This window comes from Cydia pomonella, chromosome 14 (genome assembly GCF_033807575.1).
Source record: "Cydia pomonella isolate Wapato2018A chromosome 14, ilCydPomo1, whole genome shotgun sequence".
Classification (NCBI taxonomy): domain Eukaryota; kingdom Metazoa; phylum Arthropoda; class Insecta; order Lepidoptera; family Tortricidae; genus Cydia; species Cydia pomonella.
Genome location: NC_084716.1, coordinates 15,392,233 through 15,412,286, shown reverse-complemented (window position 1 = coordinate 15,412,286; position 20,054 = coordinate 15,392,233). Strand labels below are relative to the sequence as shown.

Below are 20,054 nucleotides of genomic sequence, written 5' to 3'. Positions count from 1 at the left end.
TATGGAGTGAGCAGAGCACTATGCTAACTTCTTATTTCTCTATGACGCTACGCTCGTGGTTCTACTATAGAATCCTTGGTTTGTTCTGGACTCTAATTAAATCAGCCCCCGCTTCCGCTCAAAAACTAAACTACAATTTTGTTGCATTTCTCCTGGTCCTGTCGCATCTATAGTTGGTCAAACCAATTTGTCAGTAAATAAGAACAATAAAAACTATACTCATCCTTTTCTTTTGGATGCTAGTACTAGTGTAAGACAAAGATAGTATGACTCCCTCTGTCTATGTTTGAAATGAGATAGCCCTTTGACAAACTATATTTAAACATGTTAAATAAATGAAACCAGATTTATTTTAACAAGTTTATTGAGCTTATACACTTTAGCATAATGAAACAAAAATCCGTTCTCTCATTACTTCAAGTAATGAACTAACAACTTAAAAGATACAGGCTAAATCTCAATACTCATTAACAATGCATGTCAATTAAATCACTTTCAGTTACTGAAATTCTATAACTAATCGAGTAATTATTTTATGATTAATTAATTACGCCAAAGTAGTTCACATAGGTAATCGAATATACCTACTCCTATCCATATCAAATCTTATTCTAAAATAGTTCTGTATCAATAATAATAAAATAGTTCTGAATACTTATAATTCATTTTAAACTGAAACAAAAACTAAAAAAAAAATTGAGGTTAGCTTCTGGACGCCAAAAATGTGAATGTAACCGTCACACTAATCATGGTATATTGGCACGGTTGCGCTCGTGATCTTGGCGTGTATCGTTTTTGTATAATTATGCCGGGCTTAAAGAACTGGGGGCCTACAGCGAAAATCGAAATCCGCAAATTGCGGGGATCTTTCTCTTTTACTCTCAGTACGACGTAATTAGAGTGACAGAGAAAAATGCCCGCAATTGACGAACTTCGATTTTCGCGGTTATAGCGCTGGCATCCAGGGCACAAACAAAAAAAAACAAGAATTTGACACAAGGGATTGACAGGGCAAGCTATGCTGGCGCCATCTGTAATGGCTCCTCTACATGATGGCCCAGCGTAGGCCAGTCCTAGGGACGCATTTATACGTTAGAGGGAGCAAGTGATATTGCTATCTCATTTCACCGCATAGCTGCGTCCCTTGGACTGGCCTACGCTGGGCCATCGTGTAGAGGAGCCCTAAAATAATACAACGACCAGCCACTCTCATTTCTAGTGCAATCCTTTTTCGCTAGAGAGCGCTAGTAAAATGAACAGCCATAGTTAGCCATAGTAAGATGAACATGACAATACAAGTCAAGGCACGCGTCTTCGTGTATGACGCATCAAAAAATAATCTGTAGACTTAGCGCTACCCAGTAGCATCTTAAATCTCATAGAAAACTTTTGAACCCAATTATGTATCCGAATGGGGTTGGCCGGCAGACGACTTCACTGATGGCGCCAGCACCTGTCAAGTCTACAATTCGTATATTTTTTTTTTGTTTTATGAACGGGATGCAAAATCTCATAGAACAAAACTAGATACTTACAAGTAAATTTTATGCCGGCGCCATCTATCAAAACCTTGACAGTAACTGTCCCCATTCCCCATTTGTACGATATTGGGATTAGGTTAGCATTCTCTTTTACAGAACACCGACTGAGCAAGCTTTCTGAAAGCTTGTTTCTATGTTTGGCCAGCCAAACTGGTTTGATGAGGATATTTAATTGACTATTTTTATAGAATTTTGATTTGGCTTCGGTTTCCATTGCCATATTAGGCTGACATAATTATTGCATTATTTTTTAAGAACTTAAACATTATTTCACCTTTCTATACATAATGAGTAGATATAACCTAGCATACATAACTAAAACTAAACAAACTATCCCTTAGGAATAAAAAAGGAAATCGGTGGTATAGTGACAGAAGGGACCCTAGCACATTAGCGTTTGTTTTAGAATGCAGATACAGGGTATTTCCTCCACCTGGGGGCCTAGTCAAGATGAAAATCACGACTACTTCCATACCTAATTTACGTTCCGTTAAGGGTTTTATATCAATGATTATCATCTTGGCTAGCCCCCCGGTCATGTACTTACAGACGAACATGTAAGTCTTAACTGCCTGAAAGACTCATCCCAAAATGCAAAAAAAAATAGGACAGGTCTTGAAACAACATTCTGACTAGGTAAGGAGCAATTTTTTCTATCAAATGAATTGAAGTGAGATTAATGATTTTTTGAAACATGTGCTAGGGGTCAGATAACGGTGGAGATAAAACAAACACTACAAACAGTATATTAATATTACTGGCAAAGGAATATCGACTTTAGTCACAACATATTAAGAGTACAAATGATCCAGCTCAGTTTGACCACCACTGTCATATAAAGAGATCTAACTTGACAAACAATTCAAGGGACTTCATGAGTTACAAAAATACAAGTTACTTGATAATCAGTCAGTTATATGGCTACAAAAGATAACTAAAATACAGAGATCTTGCATTTTACTACAAGTAAAATTGTTTAAGACAATTAAAAATTACATGAAGTACATAAACTGTTATTACATTGTGAATTGAATTTTTTTCTATTTGTTAGTATATGCAAAAACTATCTGCTGAACAGAATATCAATACAAGAAATATCTACACCTTATCATCACAATATTCATATTTCATAACATATTCTCTTAAGGTCAACTTAAAATAATAATTATAGTAAAGTGCTACCACTAACAATATTTTAATTTTTAGAAGCAAGTCTGGAAGACAAACATACTATGATAACATCAAGTTCATACACCCTAAGGCTCTGTCAGGTAAAGATATTCTTATATCAGGAACACAATACATAAAATAATAAATGTTGTAACAAATAAAAAATATAACTATCATATCACAAGGTTAGCAAATGTATATGAAAATGTGCAATTGCAAAACTTAAATTAACCGGCCATATCAGCATGCATTTTGTGACAAATATATACTTTAGCACAGCAACCTTGTCAGTAGAAAAAGGTGGCAAATTAAAAAAATGTAGGCGCCGAGAATGTCTACCTATATAAAATTTGCATTTTGCACCCTTTTCTACTGACAAGTTGGGTGTGTTTCAGTATAGCATCATTTATAATATAGCTTTATAAAATAAAAATGCTAAAACACTCAAATGTAATACCAAAAATCACTTGATCTTATTTGATTCTTCCTCCTGGGCTGCTGCTTCAAAGGCAGCCATAAGATTTCGCCTACACTTGGTTTCATCAATATAATGCAAAGACCAAATTATGTACTCCCCAACATTCAACGGGTCTTCCGAGTAACTAATTTGCACTTTACATTTTCTTTCCCATTTCATGCAGTCTGTACTGCGGTTGTTTCTAGTTCTAGTGAATTCTATGTACCCATTACACTCTACTGCAAGTTTTGGCAGTTGCGCATTGAGAGCCTCATGAGAGGCTGTGTTGCTGCTTGTAGAGGGCAAGCAATCTCCTTGTCCAAGCTCATGATTAGGTGGTGTGACCGCAACACACTTTTGTTTCGGCCTTCTCTCTGCAATGCCATCTCCTTTGCTACTGACATCGGAATCTGGGTGAACACGTTTTAAGCTGTTATGTTGGTCATCATGTAAAGATTGAATATGTCTGCTCTTTAGCCTTTTTCTTTCCATGCTTTTATCATCAGGCTGGCAACCCTCTGCCCATTCAGGGCTGTTACAGTTAGATCTGAGCAACCTTTTCTTAGCTGATGACTTGGAACTTATTAGTTCAGGTGAATGCAGGGGATTAGCTAAAACTGTATCATCCTTTCTGAAAGGTAAATAAGATTCTTATTAGAATAAGTTAACTATTCTGCTAAGTTTCTAATCTCAGTTTTTTTTTTAATTACAAGGTATGCGCCACTAGCATTTTTAATTGATTTGTCATTGTGATGGTATAAGGAATTAAGTATGGAATAGGAGGAAATTAAACCTTTAAGTTACATAGTAAAGCATGAAATTTATTTAAAAAAAAACATCATTTCAATACAGACCTCTTATTGGTAATTTTTTCATGCCTTAATTGGACTTTATCGATGCTCTCAACAGTTGTAAAATCATGGCGGGAGCATTGCATGTCATATCGCAGGAATGATTGAACTTTCTTTCTAGTTTTGACAGTTCTGCCAAACCACTCAAGGATGGCATCATCTGATAGATACAAGCCGAAGTTCTGCCTCTCATGGTCAATCATATGTTTGTACCATGCAATGAATGTGCGTGCTTGCTGGCGTTCGGTAAACTTATTGGTGGCATTGTTATTGTCTTCTTTGTATGTTTTTAGTTTGTATTTGGTAATATTATTTTGTTTGCGAGGAGAAGCTGGAGAATTTGACATGGTTTTAATTCTGTGAATGAAAAATTACAATGGTCAATGACAAACCCAAAAATATGATAGTTTTTCTCATATTAACTCTTTAATCCACAATTCCACAAACCAACACTGCATGGAAATAAATAAACTTTAATTCTGTCATTTTGCGCTATAAGCACACATCTCTTAGTAGAATGAAGAGGTATCTTATCCTTTGGAGTGGTAAGCCATCAGCTCCCGACCGATCATGCCATTTAGAATTAATTGAAATACAATCAAAATTCCAACAACTCAAAAACCACGTATGCCACTTGAAGAGTTGTTATATTGATTCAACACATTAATATACACATGGTCTTACTACGATGAAAGAGAATGGGTCCAGAACATTGCTAGGTTAAAATATTTATAAAAGTACTTGAAGTACTACTTACATTTCTCAGAGAGTATCTCGACTACTTCTTGGGAACTTTTAGCCTGACGTGCAAGGTTCAAACGGTGGTTTTGAATGCGATTTTTACTTTCCTCGATGTAAGCAGTAAAGGACAGGTCGATCTCTACCAATTCCTTATGCAATTGAGTTACGGTTTGATGGTTCTCCACTATTTTCTCTAAAACAAAATAAACCAGTGTCAATTAGTTGTCATTGCAAACTAAAACAGTTGAATTCATAAAACAAACTATTTATAACAAAACATAACCTACTTAGACCACTCGTAACTTGCAGAGCCAAATGATCCCGGCTCAAGTCTTCAGATGTTGTAGAATACATCTTATATTAGCGCTTTTAAATATTAACATTCGCTGATTAACTCACAATGTACAAATAATAGTTTAACGAAAACAAAAAAGTGTTTCGCGTCTTCCACAAAATTGCAACCATAGAGAAAACTTTTTATGTCATAACATAAAGGAACGAATTCGTTATTAGGTACCTTATACTACAACCGTCATGAATTTCAATTTATTTATAATTAAATAATTCAAATAGTAAGTTAAAAGTACAACAATACCACTATCATGGAAGAGCTTATTTGGTAGTTCATCGACGCCTTTGCAAACTGTATAAAATATACTTTTATTTTAGTGACTATTTTATTTAATAAAACACCCTAAATCTATACGCTTATATAGTCTATGCTTTAATAATAATACCAGCTTTATTAAAAAACTACTATTAAAGAAATTAAATAACTTAAATTAGTGTTAATTTCTTTAGAATTGTATTGCTTTTTTCACAATATTTACACTTCATTATTATTTACTTACAACCCAGAAATAAACTTGACAATTAACTTTATCGTTTCGAGAACGATAATGCAATGATGAGTGTTCAATATGTACTACGGTACACATACTCTGACATAGTAAACTTATCAGTAAATAAAAAAACCGGCCAAGAGCATATCGGGCCACGCTCAGAGTAGGGTTCCGTAGTTACTCTTCCGTCACAATAAGCTAAACTGGAGCTTAAAGTATGGTAGATTGTTAACCAAGGGATGAACTGTGGGTGTACGTCTTTATACTATGAAGGGGAAACTTTTTGCGATAACTCAAAAACAGCTAAACTGATCATATCCGCTATAGCTAGCTAATGTCTTTCTTAAGCTCTACTTCCAAATTTTTTTTCATATTTTTTGGACCTATGGTTCAAAAGTTAGAGGGGGGGAAACATTTTTTTTCTTTCGGAGCAATTATCTCCGAATATAATCACTTTATCAAGAAATGTTTGTTGAAGACCCTTATTAGTTTTGAAAGACCTTTCCAACGATATCCCACACTGTAGGGTTGAAGCAAAAAAAAATGTTCACCCCCACTTTACGTGTAGGGGAGGTACCCTAAAAAAAATTAAATTTTTAGATTTTATTGCACGACTTTGTCGGCTTTATTGATTTATATATCCATGCCAAATTTCAGCTTTCTAGCACTAACGACCACGGAGCATAGCCTCGGACAGACAGACAGACAGACAGACGGACATGGCGAAACTATAAGGGTTCCTAGTTGACTACGGAACCCTAAAAAAGGTAGTGGTAAAAAAAATTGGGGCAAATAGTTGACTGACATAGTAAACTTATCAGTAAATAAAAAAACCGGCCAAGAGCATATCGGGCCACGCTCAGAGTAGGGTTCCGTAGTTACTCTTCCGTCACAATAAGCTAAACTGGAGCTTAAAGTATGGTAGATTGTTAACCAAGGGATGAACTGTGGGTGTACGTCTTTATACTATGAAGGGGAAACTTTTTGCGATAACTCAAAAACAGCTAAACTGATCATATCCGCTATAGCTAGCTAATGTCTTTCTTAAGCTCTACTTCCAAATTTTTTTTCATATTTTTTGGACCTATGGTTCAAAAGTTAGAGGGGGGGAAACATTTTTTTTCTTTCGGAGCAATTATCTCCGAATATAATCACTTTATCAAGAAATGTTTGTTGAAGACCCTTATTAGTTTTGAAAGACCTTTCCAACGATATCCCACACTGTAGGGTTGAAGCAAAAAAAATGTTCACCCCCACTTTACGTGTAGGGGAGGTACCCTAAAAAAAATTAAATTTTTAGATTTTATTGCACGACTTTGTCGGCTTTATTGATTTATATATCCATGCCAAATTTCAGCTTTCTAGCACTAACGACCACGGAGCATAGCCTCGGACAGACAGACAGACAGACAGACGGACATGGCGAAACTATAAGGGTTCCTAGTTGACTACGGAACCCTAAAAAAGGTAGTGGTAAAAAAAATTGGGGCAAATAGTTGACTTCCCATAGAAAATTTGAATATCGCGCCTTTTTCCACTGACAAGTTTGGTATATTTCAGTATTATATGGTATATGAAACGTTGGAGGTAATATTCTAGACTGTTTATACTTTTGAGATTTTTTTTTAGTTTACACAAGTTGTAAAGTTGGTATTACGTTATAGTTAAACTAAAGCCAGGGGGCCTACCGCGAAAACCGAAATTCACAAATAGTGCTGATCTTTCTCTTTTACTCTCACTAAAACGTAATTAGAGTGACAGAGAAAAATTCCCGCAATTGAGGAAACTTCGATTATCGTGGTTATAGCCCTGGCCAGAAATATATGATCATTTTCAAGAGGGCGCTGTTATTCTCATGCAACCCTATAGGGAGCGTGCATGAACTGTAGGAGGCAGCACAGGAGCCGTCAGATTTTTGGCGCGAGGCGTAAATGTGAAGTTTTTTGTTCCGATGTAGCCCACAAGATGGCTGAACCTACTATGCACAAGAAATCACGTGACGTGTATATGTATATGTGCATGTTTATGGTTCCGATTCAGGCCACAAGATGGCAGACCCTCCAACGCGCACGGTCCCTATACCCTATGGCAGTTCAATTTATTATGAAAATGTTAGTTCCAATGAAATTCCGCAATATGGCGCGTGATCATATATTACTGGTCTGGTTTTATACTCATCCCTTTCTTTCAGCGCAGGGCTATAACCGCGAAAATCGAAGTTCGTCAATTGCGGGCATTTTCCTCTGTCACTCTAATTACGTCTTACTGAGAGTAAAAGAGAAAGATCCCCGCAATTTGCGAATTAAGGTTTTCGCGGTAGGCCTCCTGGTACTAGTGTAAGACAAAGACAGTATGATTCTCTCTGTCTATGTTTGAAATGAGACAACCGTGGGCCCAATCATAAGCGTTGCGTAAATTTTATATTTCGTTTCTTTCATAAACCATTTAGTAATAGTACATTACGATACAAGTGCGAAAAATAGTTAATTCGAAACGAGTGGCGATAAATTAAAACACGACCGAGTGACACGAGGAGTGTTTTGAATCGACACGAGTTGCGAATTACCTATTCGCACATGTATCGTACAACGTTTTACAGTACATATGGCCCTTTAAATGTTCGACACAGTAACGTACTTAATATGCTAATTTTCGCTAAATTATGTACTGTAAAAAATATTGTGACGTTATCAAGCCAAAAGTACCACATTGTCACTTATGGATTCCAAGGTATCAATGATTTTGTTAATCAAGTCAAAATTGACGAAATTTTGTTTTGTTCAGAAATAAATAATTAAAATATCTAGAGATAATTAAAATAATCATGTATATTGTACAAAAATTCAAGCGATAACTTGGCTTTTCATTTCAAATACCAGGAAAGTAAAATACTTGTGAATTTAAAAAAAGACGGCTAAGTGTAAACTTCAGTAGTATTTCTTGAGGGTACTTTCAATTAACAATTTAGGTAAAAGTATCGTTATTTATGGAATGGTAAGTCCATTGTCAGAATGGAAATTGTACAACAACTCCATTTAAAACCAAAATTTTAATCGAATATCGTAAAAAAAACAATATAACGTACTTTGAAAGTACAGTGCTCTAGAGCAGAAACGTATCTTTTTCTGCACACTTTTAAGAACGACAACGACACACTTTCAGAGCATGAGAATTGAAAAATACTTTTTAAGCTAATTACGTCTTAGTGAGAGTAAAAGAGAAAGATCCCTGCAATACGCGAATTTCGGTTTTCGCGGTAGGCCCCCGGTGATTCTATTTGCATATAAAAGAACATGTTATATGTATATATGTAGGTAGCAACAACACAATCAATAAGTTACCTTTTGATAACGATGAGACAAAAGGTAACAAAGAGGATTATTTTCACGTTGTATTCTATAATCGAACATGGATTAATAAATATTAAATGCTAAAGTTTAACAACACTCAACAACTTATCATGATTTGTGCGGTTTTCTACCATTAGTAGGGTATCCCAAAACGCGAAGCCAACCATAGACGAGATTTTAATTACGTGAGCGAACATTGGATAGTGGAACGTCCGCGCTTATTTGGGAGTGGTAATGCGCCGAACCAATCTACTGCGTTCCCGTGATCATTGACTTCGGCCATTGGTCTATCCTTTGTCAACCAATCATTGAAAAACCAGTGAGGAGATCCAATGTAAGTTTACAATTTTGACTGAATATCACTTTGGAATGGACATGCTTTACTGGAATTATCGGAAAAGTTTCATTTTACACGGGAAAATGTGTTACATGTATGAAGAAATAACTTGAAATCGGCCATTTTGATTGCGTTGCCTTCGTTCATAGTTCTAGCGAGTGACGTGAACATCTTCCGACCAAGTACTTTTCCCTATTCCACGTAAGATAAATTATCTTTTTCGAGATATTAATGCTCTCTCTCCGTTTGTTTTGAATATTCATTTATTAACCAGCTGTTGTTATTTATACGAATTATTTTAATAAATATTACATACATGTAATTCAGGATATTCCTACTGTACTCTATACTTACCTAATTAATTAACCTTCCATCAACATAATTAAACTTGTTTTAGACGCTTGACGGCAAAAATATCGACCAGTAACTCTTATGAAGTAACAATATAAGCACCTAATAATGTTAGAAAACTCCAACCCATCTGACTTAGAACTTTTTGACATTCCAAATTGCCGGAACTTGAGTTTGGGTTAAACCAAGGAACCAATCGAGATCAAATTTAGTATGAAAATAATTTTATTCTTGAGATAGTTTTTATACTGTAAACCACTTTTCCTAAATGGTACAAAATCTTTTTTCTAATTAATAGTGTAACAAATTCCAGTGAGCCATGGAGCACGCTCAGATCCAGAGCTCGGATGGTACGCAGGTGATGACCATCAATGGGCAGCAACTGCAGGTGCTGCAGATGAACAATGCGGGCCCGCACATGATCCAGGGGCCCAACGGACAGCAGATTGTGGTCCACGCCATACCAACCACCGCACCTACTATTCAGGTATTGCTTAAATTTTAGAACTAAAATTAGAAGACCTATTTTATTTTTCCATGTAGAAAAACACATGATCTACACTAAATAAATAAATAGGTTTTTTTATATAAAACAAAATCCTTTAGTTTATATTTAATAAGAGGCAGATATAATAACTGAATTCGCCTGTATTCATAATTTAAAAAAAAAAATCCTGCAAATAAATCCATGACGCAGGCGTGTCAACTGTCAATATCCATACGTAAACAGGCAAAAAACATCCACAACCTTTGTCATCAAATTACACACATATCCTACAAAGTTTTAATTTAAGTCATTAAGCATAAGTTCAAAAAGGCTAGTGTTGTGTAATACATACAAAACGTCCATGGCTTGGGAACAAATATCTGTGCACATTACACAAATAAATGCCCTTACTGGGATTCAAACCCAGGACCATTGGCTGCCTAGGCCAGAGACCGTCAATTCCGACCAGCCCGGAGTAAAAAAAATACTATGAAAAAAATTATAATCTTAGATAAAAAATTAGACAAGATTAGATATCCAATATGATTTTAAATTTATATCATAATAATTATCAAGATGGAACTGAAACATTTAGTTGAACCCAAACAACACTAAAAGCTGTAGTTGGGAAACATTGTTTAGATTATGATAGATATTTTTGTATTCTTTCTCCTTAAAAAAATGCTCCTTTTTCTACATTGACTTAACTTCAGATAGAGAAGCCATACGAAACAATGAAATTGTCGCAAACGTAACCTGTACCACGCGACCAAAACGTCGTAAGCGTCACGCGTTTAGCTAGCGAGATTCACACTATGCCGACAACAACTCATGGCGCAAAATACTGATTCTCTGTGCCGGTTCTATGCATAGTAATAATAGTTCATGTTTTTCTATTGACAAAGTTGTCTTGATGGTGTGGTGTGGATTATTTCTAAATTAATAAAAAAAAATTAAACTACAAACTAACTTTGTACATGCATACACAGCTGGGAACACCACAAATCCAGGTAGTAGTATTTTAACAAGATAGTGCTTAGGCGGGGCCACACAGAGCGAGCATACGCGCGAGGAAAACGAGCGCGCCGCCTCGGACGAGGCACGTCTACACTGGCCGGTTTGTGCGCGAGAAAATTGCCTCGCGCGTATGCTCGCTCTATGTGGACCAGCCTATTAATTAGCGTCATTAGGCGGTTCCACACAGAGCGAACATACGCGCGAGGCCGAGGCGACGCGTGACTTTACTTCGCACGAGCGCGCCGCCTCGGCCGAGGCACGTCTACACAGACCAGTTTGTGCGCAAGGAAATTGCCTCGCGCGTATGCTCGCTCTATGTGGACCAGCCTATTAATTAGCGTCATTAGGCGGTTCCACACAGATCGAACATACGCGCGAGGCCGAGGCGACGCGTGACTTTACTTCGCACGAGCGCGCCGCCTCGGCCGAGGCACGTCTACACAGACCAGTTTGTGCGCAAGGAAATTGCCTCGCGCGTATGCTCGCTCTGTGTGGACCCGCCTATTTACACAAGTAAAATCTAATATTTTGTAATATCATATGTACTTAATCAACACTGAAACATTGGTACTGAAGGAATTATAATTTGCTAATATCTGTTAATATTGAACCTGTAATTAAAAAAACCCCTATGATTGTTTCAAGCTCATTGTAAAGGGGACATATCAGACATGAATACCTATATTCAATTTCTACTTTTAATGTGTTATTTAGAAATCACAACAAATGCAACCAACAACAAGATTTTCTTGACTTTTACAGATGGCAACGCCCAATGGACAGCAACTCCAGCAATTACAAGTGTTGCCTCTGTCCAGTCTTCAAGGTAAGGTCACAAATACTAAAATATTTAGTGAAGTTCCACGGGCAAAGGTACCTTATGGTGATTGCTTACGCTGTTATTGACGCTCTAATTCTGCTGTGCTACGCGACGTAAACGCTACTACACCGTACTTTTATCTGTGAGAGATAAAACGTAGTGATTATATGCTCTTTGGTGGGAGACACCATTTTATTGTACGTATAGCAATTATTTACATGACAATGTAACTACGAAATTATTATTATTCATTATTTTAAACTTTATTGCACAAATACAAGTAAAAAGTACAATAGGCGGACTTAATGCCTTCTCAGGCATTCTCTACCAGTCAACCACTGGGCCAAACAGAAATTTGCTAAGGTTTGTTATGTATCATGTATCCCATAGAAATTGTCAGATGTAGATTTTCACAAAAAATCAATACAGGAAAACTGTCTCAATTCAATTGCTCAAAGCTAACTGAAAGAGATCCTTCAAAGGGATAAGTTCGCCTTTGTATTAATGCTGCTGTTTTTTCCTGATTTTTTTTTCATTTTTGTACAATAAAGTGTTTTACTACTACTAGCAGGGCGCAGTGTTGTCCACGACAGGCCCATGGAATACTCTTGCTCAGGTTTGTTACAATCTCAAATGTGATAAATTGTATTTCAGGCACAAGTAACAATATTCAACCAATGCAGCTAGTCCAAACAGCAGACGGACAAACATTCATCTACCAGCCCACTGCCAGCGCTCCGCAGCCTTCCATAGACCAGCATCAGATCATCCATCAACCTGCTGGTAATTATAAATAAATTAAATTAGAAGCTAGATCTGTGTATGATTATGAATACACAGACCTAGCTTCTAATATGATTTTTCTGTTACCAAAACTTAGGACAGTTGTAAAACAAAAGTTATACATAACCGATATAAATTAGCCCTCTTGTTCCTGATCAACAGACAGAAGTGAGAACATTCGAGCATTGAATTATTATTACTAGGTATATATAGAACCGGCATAGAGAACCAGTATTTTGCGCCATGAATTGTTGTGTTGACAACAAACCATAGAAGGGGGGCGTGAGGTCGCAATTGGGACAATTTTATCGAGTATGGCTTCTGAATAGTAATCATAACTTGTGCATGTTTCCATGGCAGATGATTTTTATTTTAATACATATAATGTTTGGTTTTGTTTCAGTTATCAACTTGAACGGCAATTTGGTGCAAGTAGCGAATGTCGGCAACGCCGTGCAGCAGCAGCAAATTGTTAACCAGCCCAATATTGTTATGGTAAATATTCATCACCATTGGTTTATTTCGGCCGTGACATGAAATAGTTCATATACGTAAGATAAAAAAAACAGCTTCGAGTATTTGTTTTGTTTTTCACGACAAGTTAATTTTACAAGGCCGGTCAATTCTTCTTGCTTGACATCCTTACTTTAGATACAAACGATTCTAACGAATCTAAGATCATATTTTCGGGGGGCACCTTTGGTTTATCATCATATTAGCTCGAAGATTTAGTTCGTGTGCACGATGACACGCGGATTTATTAAATATAACCTTTAGTAACATGTCAATACGAATCAAGGCGCGCGTCTTCGTGAATGACACGATCTTCACGCCATGTCGCATTACATAAGTATGCCAAATTTTAGCTCAAAAGTTCCACGCCCACAGCACACTTTCTGGGCTATAAATTACTTCGATCAACGCGCACTGTATGTACTGAACTGTATAAGTGGTTGTTTGACCTTGCAGATGGTAAACAACAGCAGCAGCAGCAGCAGCGGCGGCGGCGGCGGCGGCGGCGCCAGCACGGCGGCGGCGGACGGCGCGGGCGCGGACGAGGAGCCGCTGCTGTACGTGAACGCGCGCCAGTACAAGCGCATCCTCAAGCGCCGCGCCGCGCGCGCCAAGCTGCACGAGCAGGGCAAGATACCCAAGGAGAGGCCGGTGAGCACACACCTTCAAAAACGCCGTCATTTACAAGTGGGCAATTATAAAACAATAGCCGGGTCCACACAGAGCGAGCATACGCGTGAGGCAATTTCCTCGCGCACAAAACGGCCAATGTAGACGTGCCTCGGCCGAGCCGGAGCGCTCGTTTTCCTCGGACGAGCGCGACCTTGGCCGAGCCGCTCGGTGTCGGTATTTCGGCATGCTCAAAGGCACCTCACTCGTCTGCCGCGCGCTGGTCCGGACGTGTTTGTTTGGTGCGCGTGGTTATTTTGTTCCGTACATCAAATTGGAAAATTGAATATCCTTTTACGTATCAAATACATGATAAGGTATGCTTGAGATCCAATACACGAGCACGTGGCCGCACGTAGTGATTATATGCTCTTTGGTGGCCACGCGAGGCTGCTCGCTCTGTGCGGACCGTAGTGATTATATGCTCTTTGTGCGGACCCGCCTATTAACGTTGTGAACAGTCTGCCCTGAATTGGCAATAAAAATTTCGCTAGCGCGATGTAGAAGTCGCCGCTTTCCATACAGCGCCATCTAGCGTGATATTCGGTAAACCATTTAATATGAAACTACTGTACGGAGTCATACATCCTCAAGCGGGCTGCACGAGCATGGATAGATCCCCAAGGAAAGGTCGATGAACAACCAACAACAATAACTATACAAGCCTGACTAGATCTCAAAAATTACTCCACCATGTATTGTGCCGCGAGCGGCTTAAACTGACTCAACATCAAATGTGTCGTTTTCGACCAAAAGGTACTTATTGCAGGTGGTCAATAAGGCGCTATTTCCATAAAACCTTTTCGTTAAAAACGTCACAAATATTGTAATGCCGCGCAAGAAGTTTGACACAAATTTTTATTTTTGCCGATCAAAACTTATTGACCGATCACAACAAAATTTTGTTATTGTTTATCTGGTTATATTCAAAACCCTAGTGGATGTGGGATATATTATTTGACAGTTGGCAGCTCCCAAATAGTATGAAACTGTCCCACGGAAGTTTTTAGTTTCACTACGTCATGCGTTGACGTCGCTTGTACTTCCCCCACTACCAACTTACACATAAAAAGGCAATATTTGTGGGGAAGATATACCCATTAAAAGTAAAAAACCCTTTTTTAAAGTATTATTTTTTTGTTTTCAGAAATATCTACACGAATCTAGGCACAGGCACGCAATGAATCGGATACGCGGCGAGGGTGGCAGATTCCATTCCGGCAGTAGGAAGTAAGTATCTATATACATTTTAGAAAATCATTTCCTTGACACAGTCACCAGCATAATATTAACACCTTGATTAAAAAAGAAAGGCTTACATATTATTAAGTTGAAAAAGTTGCTGTTATATTTCGCATAATCGTGTCATATATTTGTCTTCTGACTACAAATAAGCTTTTTTGTAATAACTTCATTAGTTTTGGTACAAGCTTTTATCGCTGACTGTACTTTTATTTCCACAGGCAACTAATACTTATCGAGAATTCTAAAAATCCCAAGTACAATTAGTTTGCTTTGCGTTGTTTTATCACAGAGTTCCCATGGCCGCCTCCTATCTTCATCATCAGATCAGCTCCATGTTACTATAATATTGCATTGTCATCCGATTTACATATGTATGCAGAATTTCAGCCCAATCGGAGATCGGGAAGTGGGTCAAATTTAGCTTGCAAGATCTGACCCACACTAATAGGGCAAGCTAAAAAAAAAGCTTGTAATAAAAAGTTGTGAGTCGAGCAAATTATGTTCACATACTTACGTGTTTTAAACTTACATGTGTCGGAATATGGAAATGGTGGAGCAGGGCTCGGAGGAAGAACACAAGCCTTTAGAAGATATCAAACCGGATACTGTGTCTATCACCATTATTCAGGTAAATACTGTGTTTATTATAATTTCTAAATTCATTAGCTTCTTGTCTGTGTTTGATAAGGATTATGTTACGATGTTAGTCATCTTTTGCGATTTTTTTCTGATCTACAGCACGAACGAAGTTTGAACCCACGATTTTTAACCACCACGCAAATGAAAGGTTAATAATAATAACCCTTATTATTAATTAAATTAGAAAAATAATATATTTTCGAAATTTTATCAACAACTCAGAAATGATATATGCCGTTTGAAGGGTTATGTTCCTAGCTGTATCCCAGCTTTTTATAACATCACTTTTTTAATTTCTTAATTTTACAATAAAATAAAACTACTTAAAAGACGGTTACTTCAATTGGTCACTTCTTAGTTTCTTTTCCTATGTTTAATAGATGCATATTTATTTTACTTACTTTCCTCACAGTTGAAATTAAAAGTACCTAGTATTTAACTCGGGGAAGCACCGATTTCACCCTCGAACTATTTGCGTTCTCTCTTCGATCGAGCGTTAAAATGTCTCTGGTTAACTCTTAAGCATGCGCCAGACGGCAGACAACCACAGTTTCTGCAAGATGACCTAGGTAGAAAAACAGTGGTTTTAAGTCATGTAGCAAGTGGTTGAAATGAAACTAAATTCTGCACAACCTTTAAACGACTCTTGGTAGACAGGCGTGCTCTGCCAACCATTGGCAGAAGCAGTGGTTTTAAAATCGTCTAGCCGCTTGGACAGTCGCACTGCCGCCCGCTCCGAGTGCAGACGCGTCGCGCGTGCACGCATGAAGGATGGCCAACGAACGCGATATTATTACCGAACTCATAGAGTTGTATAGAGACCTGCCGGCCTCTGGGACTTGTCGTGTGAAGCGTATAAAGACCCGGTACAAAAATGGTCTTTTTTTGTCTTAATTGCACACAAAAGAGCAAGACAAATTCCAACATTTTGAAATTTCGACAAACAAGGAGCCATGGCGTCTCTATAAGAGTTTCACGCACGTTAGCACAGCACAAGCGCTTCAAACGCACTGAAGTTTTGGGCTTGTTGTAAACGATAAACAGCCGCACTTCTACCAAGGTCATCTTGCAGAAACTGGCACATGCTTTAGTTAACTGTATAAAGCTAACCCACCTTACCTCTCCAGGACGAAGAATCCCAAGAGCGCCAGCGGAGTCACTGGCGGCGCCTCGCCCCGCACCAGCCCGTGCCCTCCGCGTAGCACTGAGGCCGCCCCGGCCCCGGCCCCGGCCCCGGCCCCGGCCCCGGCCCCGGCCCCGGCCCCGGCCTCGGCCCCGGCGGGCGCCGCTTCACTTACACGACGAGATACGGTCGGGGATGTTAGCGCGCCGGCCGAACACCGCTATACCACTTAATTTATTCGGTTGGTGAGTTCATTGACTATGGTGTGATTAACCCATTGAACGCCGCGCCTACCGTGTGAACCTTGTCGTAATGCACGGTCAAAGAGAGTTGTATTATGACGTCAAGAGCATCTAAAGGGATTATGAGTAGTGCATACACCGCCAAGAATACCGCGACTTATGTGTTACGGCGTATGCTGTCGATGCCACCTTTGGCCATAATGTTGACGTGTGAGTGAGAGCGTGAGGCATTAAACGAGTTAAAGATTACCCAAACTAAGCTAGCCTTATACTAGAAACCCACCACCGACCGACTGAGATAAGTGAAAGGCGGTAATTGTAGATGGCGCTCCCGACGATGGTTCCTTTTTATGTAGGGACAACCAATTTGACAGATGCCTTCCCATTGTTCGTGTAAATGTTAATTTATTGGAAATCTTACCGCTGTCAGGCTTTTTTATGTCAGATACTTTGATAATAGGTACGGTCACGTCTCAAAATGTCGACGCGGACAAAGTGCCAGAAATATATGGGCCCACTACCCTAATATATAGACCATAAAGTCGTGTATACATATTTTTGGCACTTCGATCGTGTCGATGTTTTCAGACGTGACTGTATAACAGAATAGACAATAGATAATTAAGATGATATAATTGATGGGAATGTGATCGTTTTAAAGACAAAAAGCTCGATCAAGGTGAGACGTATAATGATACTTTGATTTATTATTACTATATATGGAACCGGCACGGTGAACCAATATTTTGCACCATAAGTGTTTGTTTTGACAACAAATAAAAGCGTAGCGGGAATTCCGTGACATAAACGCGTAAGCGCCATCAATGTTTACGGTGCTTATGACGTTTTGGTCGCGCGGTACAGGTTGCGATCGCGACAACTTTAATTATTTGGTATGGCTTCTCTATAGTAGTAATAACTCAATCTAATGATATAATGCATTTGCATTTAGAGAGATTATATATGCGGTCTAGACTGAAAATCATTTATGAAGCATCTTTATATTGTCAAATTATGACTCGTATTCATTTGATGCGGGGTTAATTTCAAGCAAAGTCAGAAAAATAAGAAGTAATAAATAAAGCGGAACTCTATTTTGAACTCCTACACGTACTCTGGTTATAATATTAGCGAAAAATCGTTGAGCATTAGACTTTCTGTTTGCCGCGATATCTAATGTCGAGTAGCAGTACTGAGATTTCCGCTACTCGATATTAAATAATAAATAAATAAATATCGACTGCGTATATAATAAGCATTTTGGTACCAAAACTGATGTATGGAGTGAGCACTTTATTACTTCTTATTTTTCTATGGCAAAGTGTAACTAATATCAGTTAACATAAGAATGCAATCAGAATCGCCCTTATCTACAACATTTATGGTATTTAAATAACTGACAAAATTAATCATGTCTTGTAAACTAGTGTACTGCGGAGCAAAGCTCCTCTTAGCAGTGAGATAAGTATGAAGTCGAATTTTATGTTTCTGAAGACATCGGACCGTGTAAAGGCCTTTAAAGATTTGACGTTAAATCTAAGTATTGTTGATTTTTATTTACTGTTTAAAATATCCGTTAGTATCAATAGTGTAGGCAATCAAAATCGAAGTTTCTATTATATAGGTATTAGTATTAGATAGACTAAAAGCTTGGTGATCTAAATAATTCTAAAATTACTACGACACTGCCCGTAAAACAGTTAAATGTGTAGATAGACGTGAAATAATAATAATAACTCCAAATTAGTTTAAAATATTAACTCTTAGACAGTCTCTATGTGACGTTCCACGAAGAAAGGTAGCTTAAGCCATAAGGTACCTTTTATCGTGGAATGTCACATATTATTGGATCTCAATCCGTTATATGGGTGGATCAACTTTTTTTTCTTGTCATTCTGTCCTGTCAGCCAAGCGAATGTTATATATACTACCTACGTTCTACCAAAAAGAATTTGAAATAGAGGTGTATTGTCATAGAAAACTTTATTGCGACGTAAATGTACTGCCATCTTTCGACACATAATTAAAACTTTTAGAACGCCAGTTGACATTGATCCTTATTCTTTTACTGATATGTCTTAAATTTGTTAAATATCAAAAAGTGGCGCCATCTAATAGATTGAAGGCCAAAGGTATAGCAGTATCGTTTCGAGCGATGGCGCCATAACCTTTAGGTAGTGCTCGGCAAGACAGCGTCGCTTTATGATATTTAACAAATTGAACACATGTCCGTGAAAGAATAAGGATCGGAGTCAAATGGCGTTCTAAAAGTTTTAATTATGTGTCGAAAGATGGCAATAAATTTACGTGGCTACAAAGTTTTCTTTGACAATACACCTCTATTTCAAATTCTCTTTGGTTCTACGAAAATATTAAGTAAATAGATGACCGTTTATGGAAATGGCTTCTATTCTAACTCCCATAAAAAATATATGCCTGGTTATTTTAAGTACCATAAAACCAGGTTTTTAAGAGTGACCCAGGCGACCGTAACCATGGCAACAGTGATAAGAGAAAGTTGATTCATCCATCAGCAACATGCTTATGATTACGCGTTTTAAGCATTAACTACTATACCATAATCGATGTCGAACTAGAAATGGCTAGAGTAGGTTGATAATTTCAATATTTTGACGAATTCTTGGCAAGATTACGCCAGAATCAGCGTTTTAAACTATCGTACATGAGGCTTTTTTCGCAACACGTTTACTTTAAGTTAACGTTGTTTTTTGTTTTTAAATATTGCTGGCAATTTACATGAATTGTTAAATTATTGTTTTAGAATTGATTAATATTATTATATGTGAAGAGTATTTTTAATGAGCTTTAAGATTTCTCAGCGAGGAAATTACATGAAATATTGGTCAGCAGATTTT

At 37.8% G+C, this 20,054-nt stretch overlaps 2 protein-coding genes across 5 annotated transcripts; one reads left to right on the top strand and one right to left on the bottom strand.

Annotated features, from left to right (window-relative positions):
• Nucleotides 1-346: 346 nt before the first annotated feature.
• On the bottom strand, nucleotides 347-5,242 carry LOC133525040 (uncharacterized). Its single transcript, XM_061861253.1, has 4 exons — nucleotides 5,048-5,242; nucleotides 4,777-4,953; nucleotides 4,023-4,376; nucleotides 347-3,799 (listed from the first exon to the last, which is right to left on the bottom strand). Exons 3-4 carry the CDS (start codon nucleotides 4,364-4,366, stop codon nucleotides 3,175-3,177), a joined length of 969 nt encoding a protein of 322 aa, XP_061717237.1. The 5' UTR covers nucleotides 4,367-4,376; nucleotides 4,777-4,953; nucleotides 5,048-5,242; the 3' UTR covers nucleotides 347-3,174.
• Nucleotides 5,243-8,929: 3,687 nt separating this feature from the next.
• LOC133525039 (nuclear transcription factor Y subunit alpha) lies at nucleotides 8,930-20,054 on the top strand. 4 transcript variants are annotated; one of them, XM_061861250.1, is made up of 10 exons: nucleotides 8,930-9,286; nucleotides 9,954-10,127; nucleotides 11,117-11,137; nucleotides 11,907-11,970; nucleotides 12,619-12,747; nucleotides 13,151-13,242; nucleotides 13,717-13,911; nucleotides 15,077-15,161; nucleotides 15,708-15,802; nucleotides 16,941-20,054. In XM_061861250.1, the coding sequence occupies exons 2-10, from the start codon at nucleotides 9,960-9,962 to the stop codon at nucleotides 17,013-17,015; spliced, it is 924 nt and encodes a 307-aa protein (XP_061717234.1). In that variant the 5' UTR covers nucleotides 8,930-9,286; nucleotides 9,954-9,959; the 3' UTR covers nucleotides 17,016-20,054. The 4 variants fall into 4 exon arrangements, with proteins under 4 accessions (XP_061717234.1, XP_061717232.1, XP_061717235.1 ...); XM_061861248.1 differs by having other exon boundaries at nucleotides 11,117-11,140; XM_061861249.1 differs by lacking the exon at nucleotides 8,930-9,286 and adding an exon at nucleotides 9,306-9,490 and having other exon boundaries at nucleotides 11,117-11,140.

Bases quoted from the DNA above. Each gene is read 5' to 3' on its own strand.
- LOC133525039 (XM_061861248.1), top strand. From the start codon at position 9,960: ATGGAGCACGCTCAGATCCAGAGCTCGGATGGTACGCAGGTGATGACC. The intron at 13,912-15,076 runs GTGAGCACACAC...TTTTGTTTTCAG, and splicing joins AGATACCCAAGGAGAGGCCG to AAATATCTACACGAATCTAG. The intron at 15,803-16,940 runs GTAAATACTGTG...TTACCTCTCCAG, and splicing joins TGTCTATCACCATTATTCAG to GACGAAGAATCCCAAGAGCG.
- LOC133525040 (XM_061861253.1), bottom strand. From the start codon at position 4,366: ATGTCAAATTCTCCAGCTTCTCCTCGCAAACAAAATAATATTACCAAA. The intron at 3,800-4,022 runs GTCTGTATTGAA...TTTACCTTTCAG, and splicing joins GAAAAAATTACCAATAAGAG to AAAGGATGATACAGTTTTAG.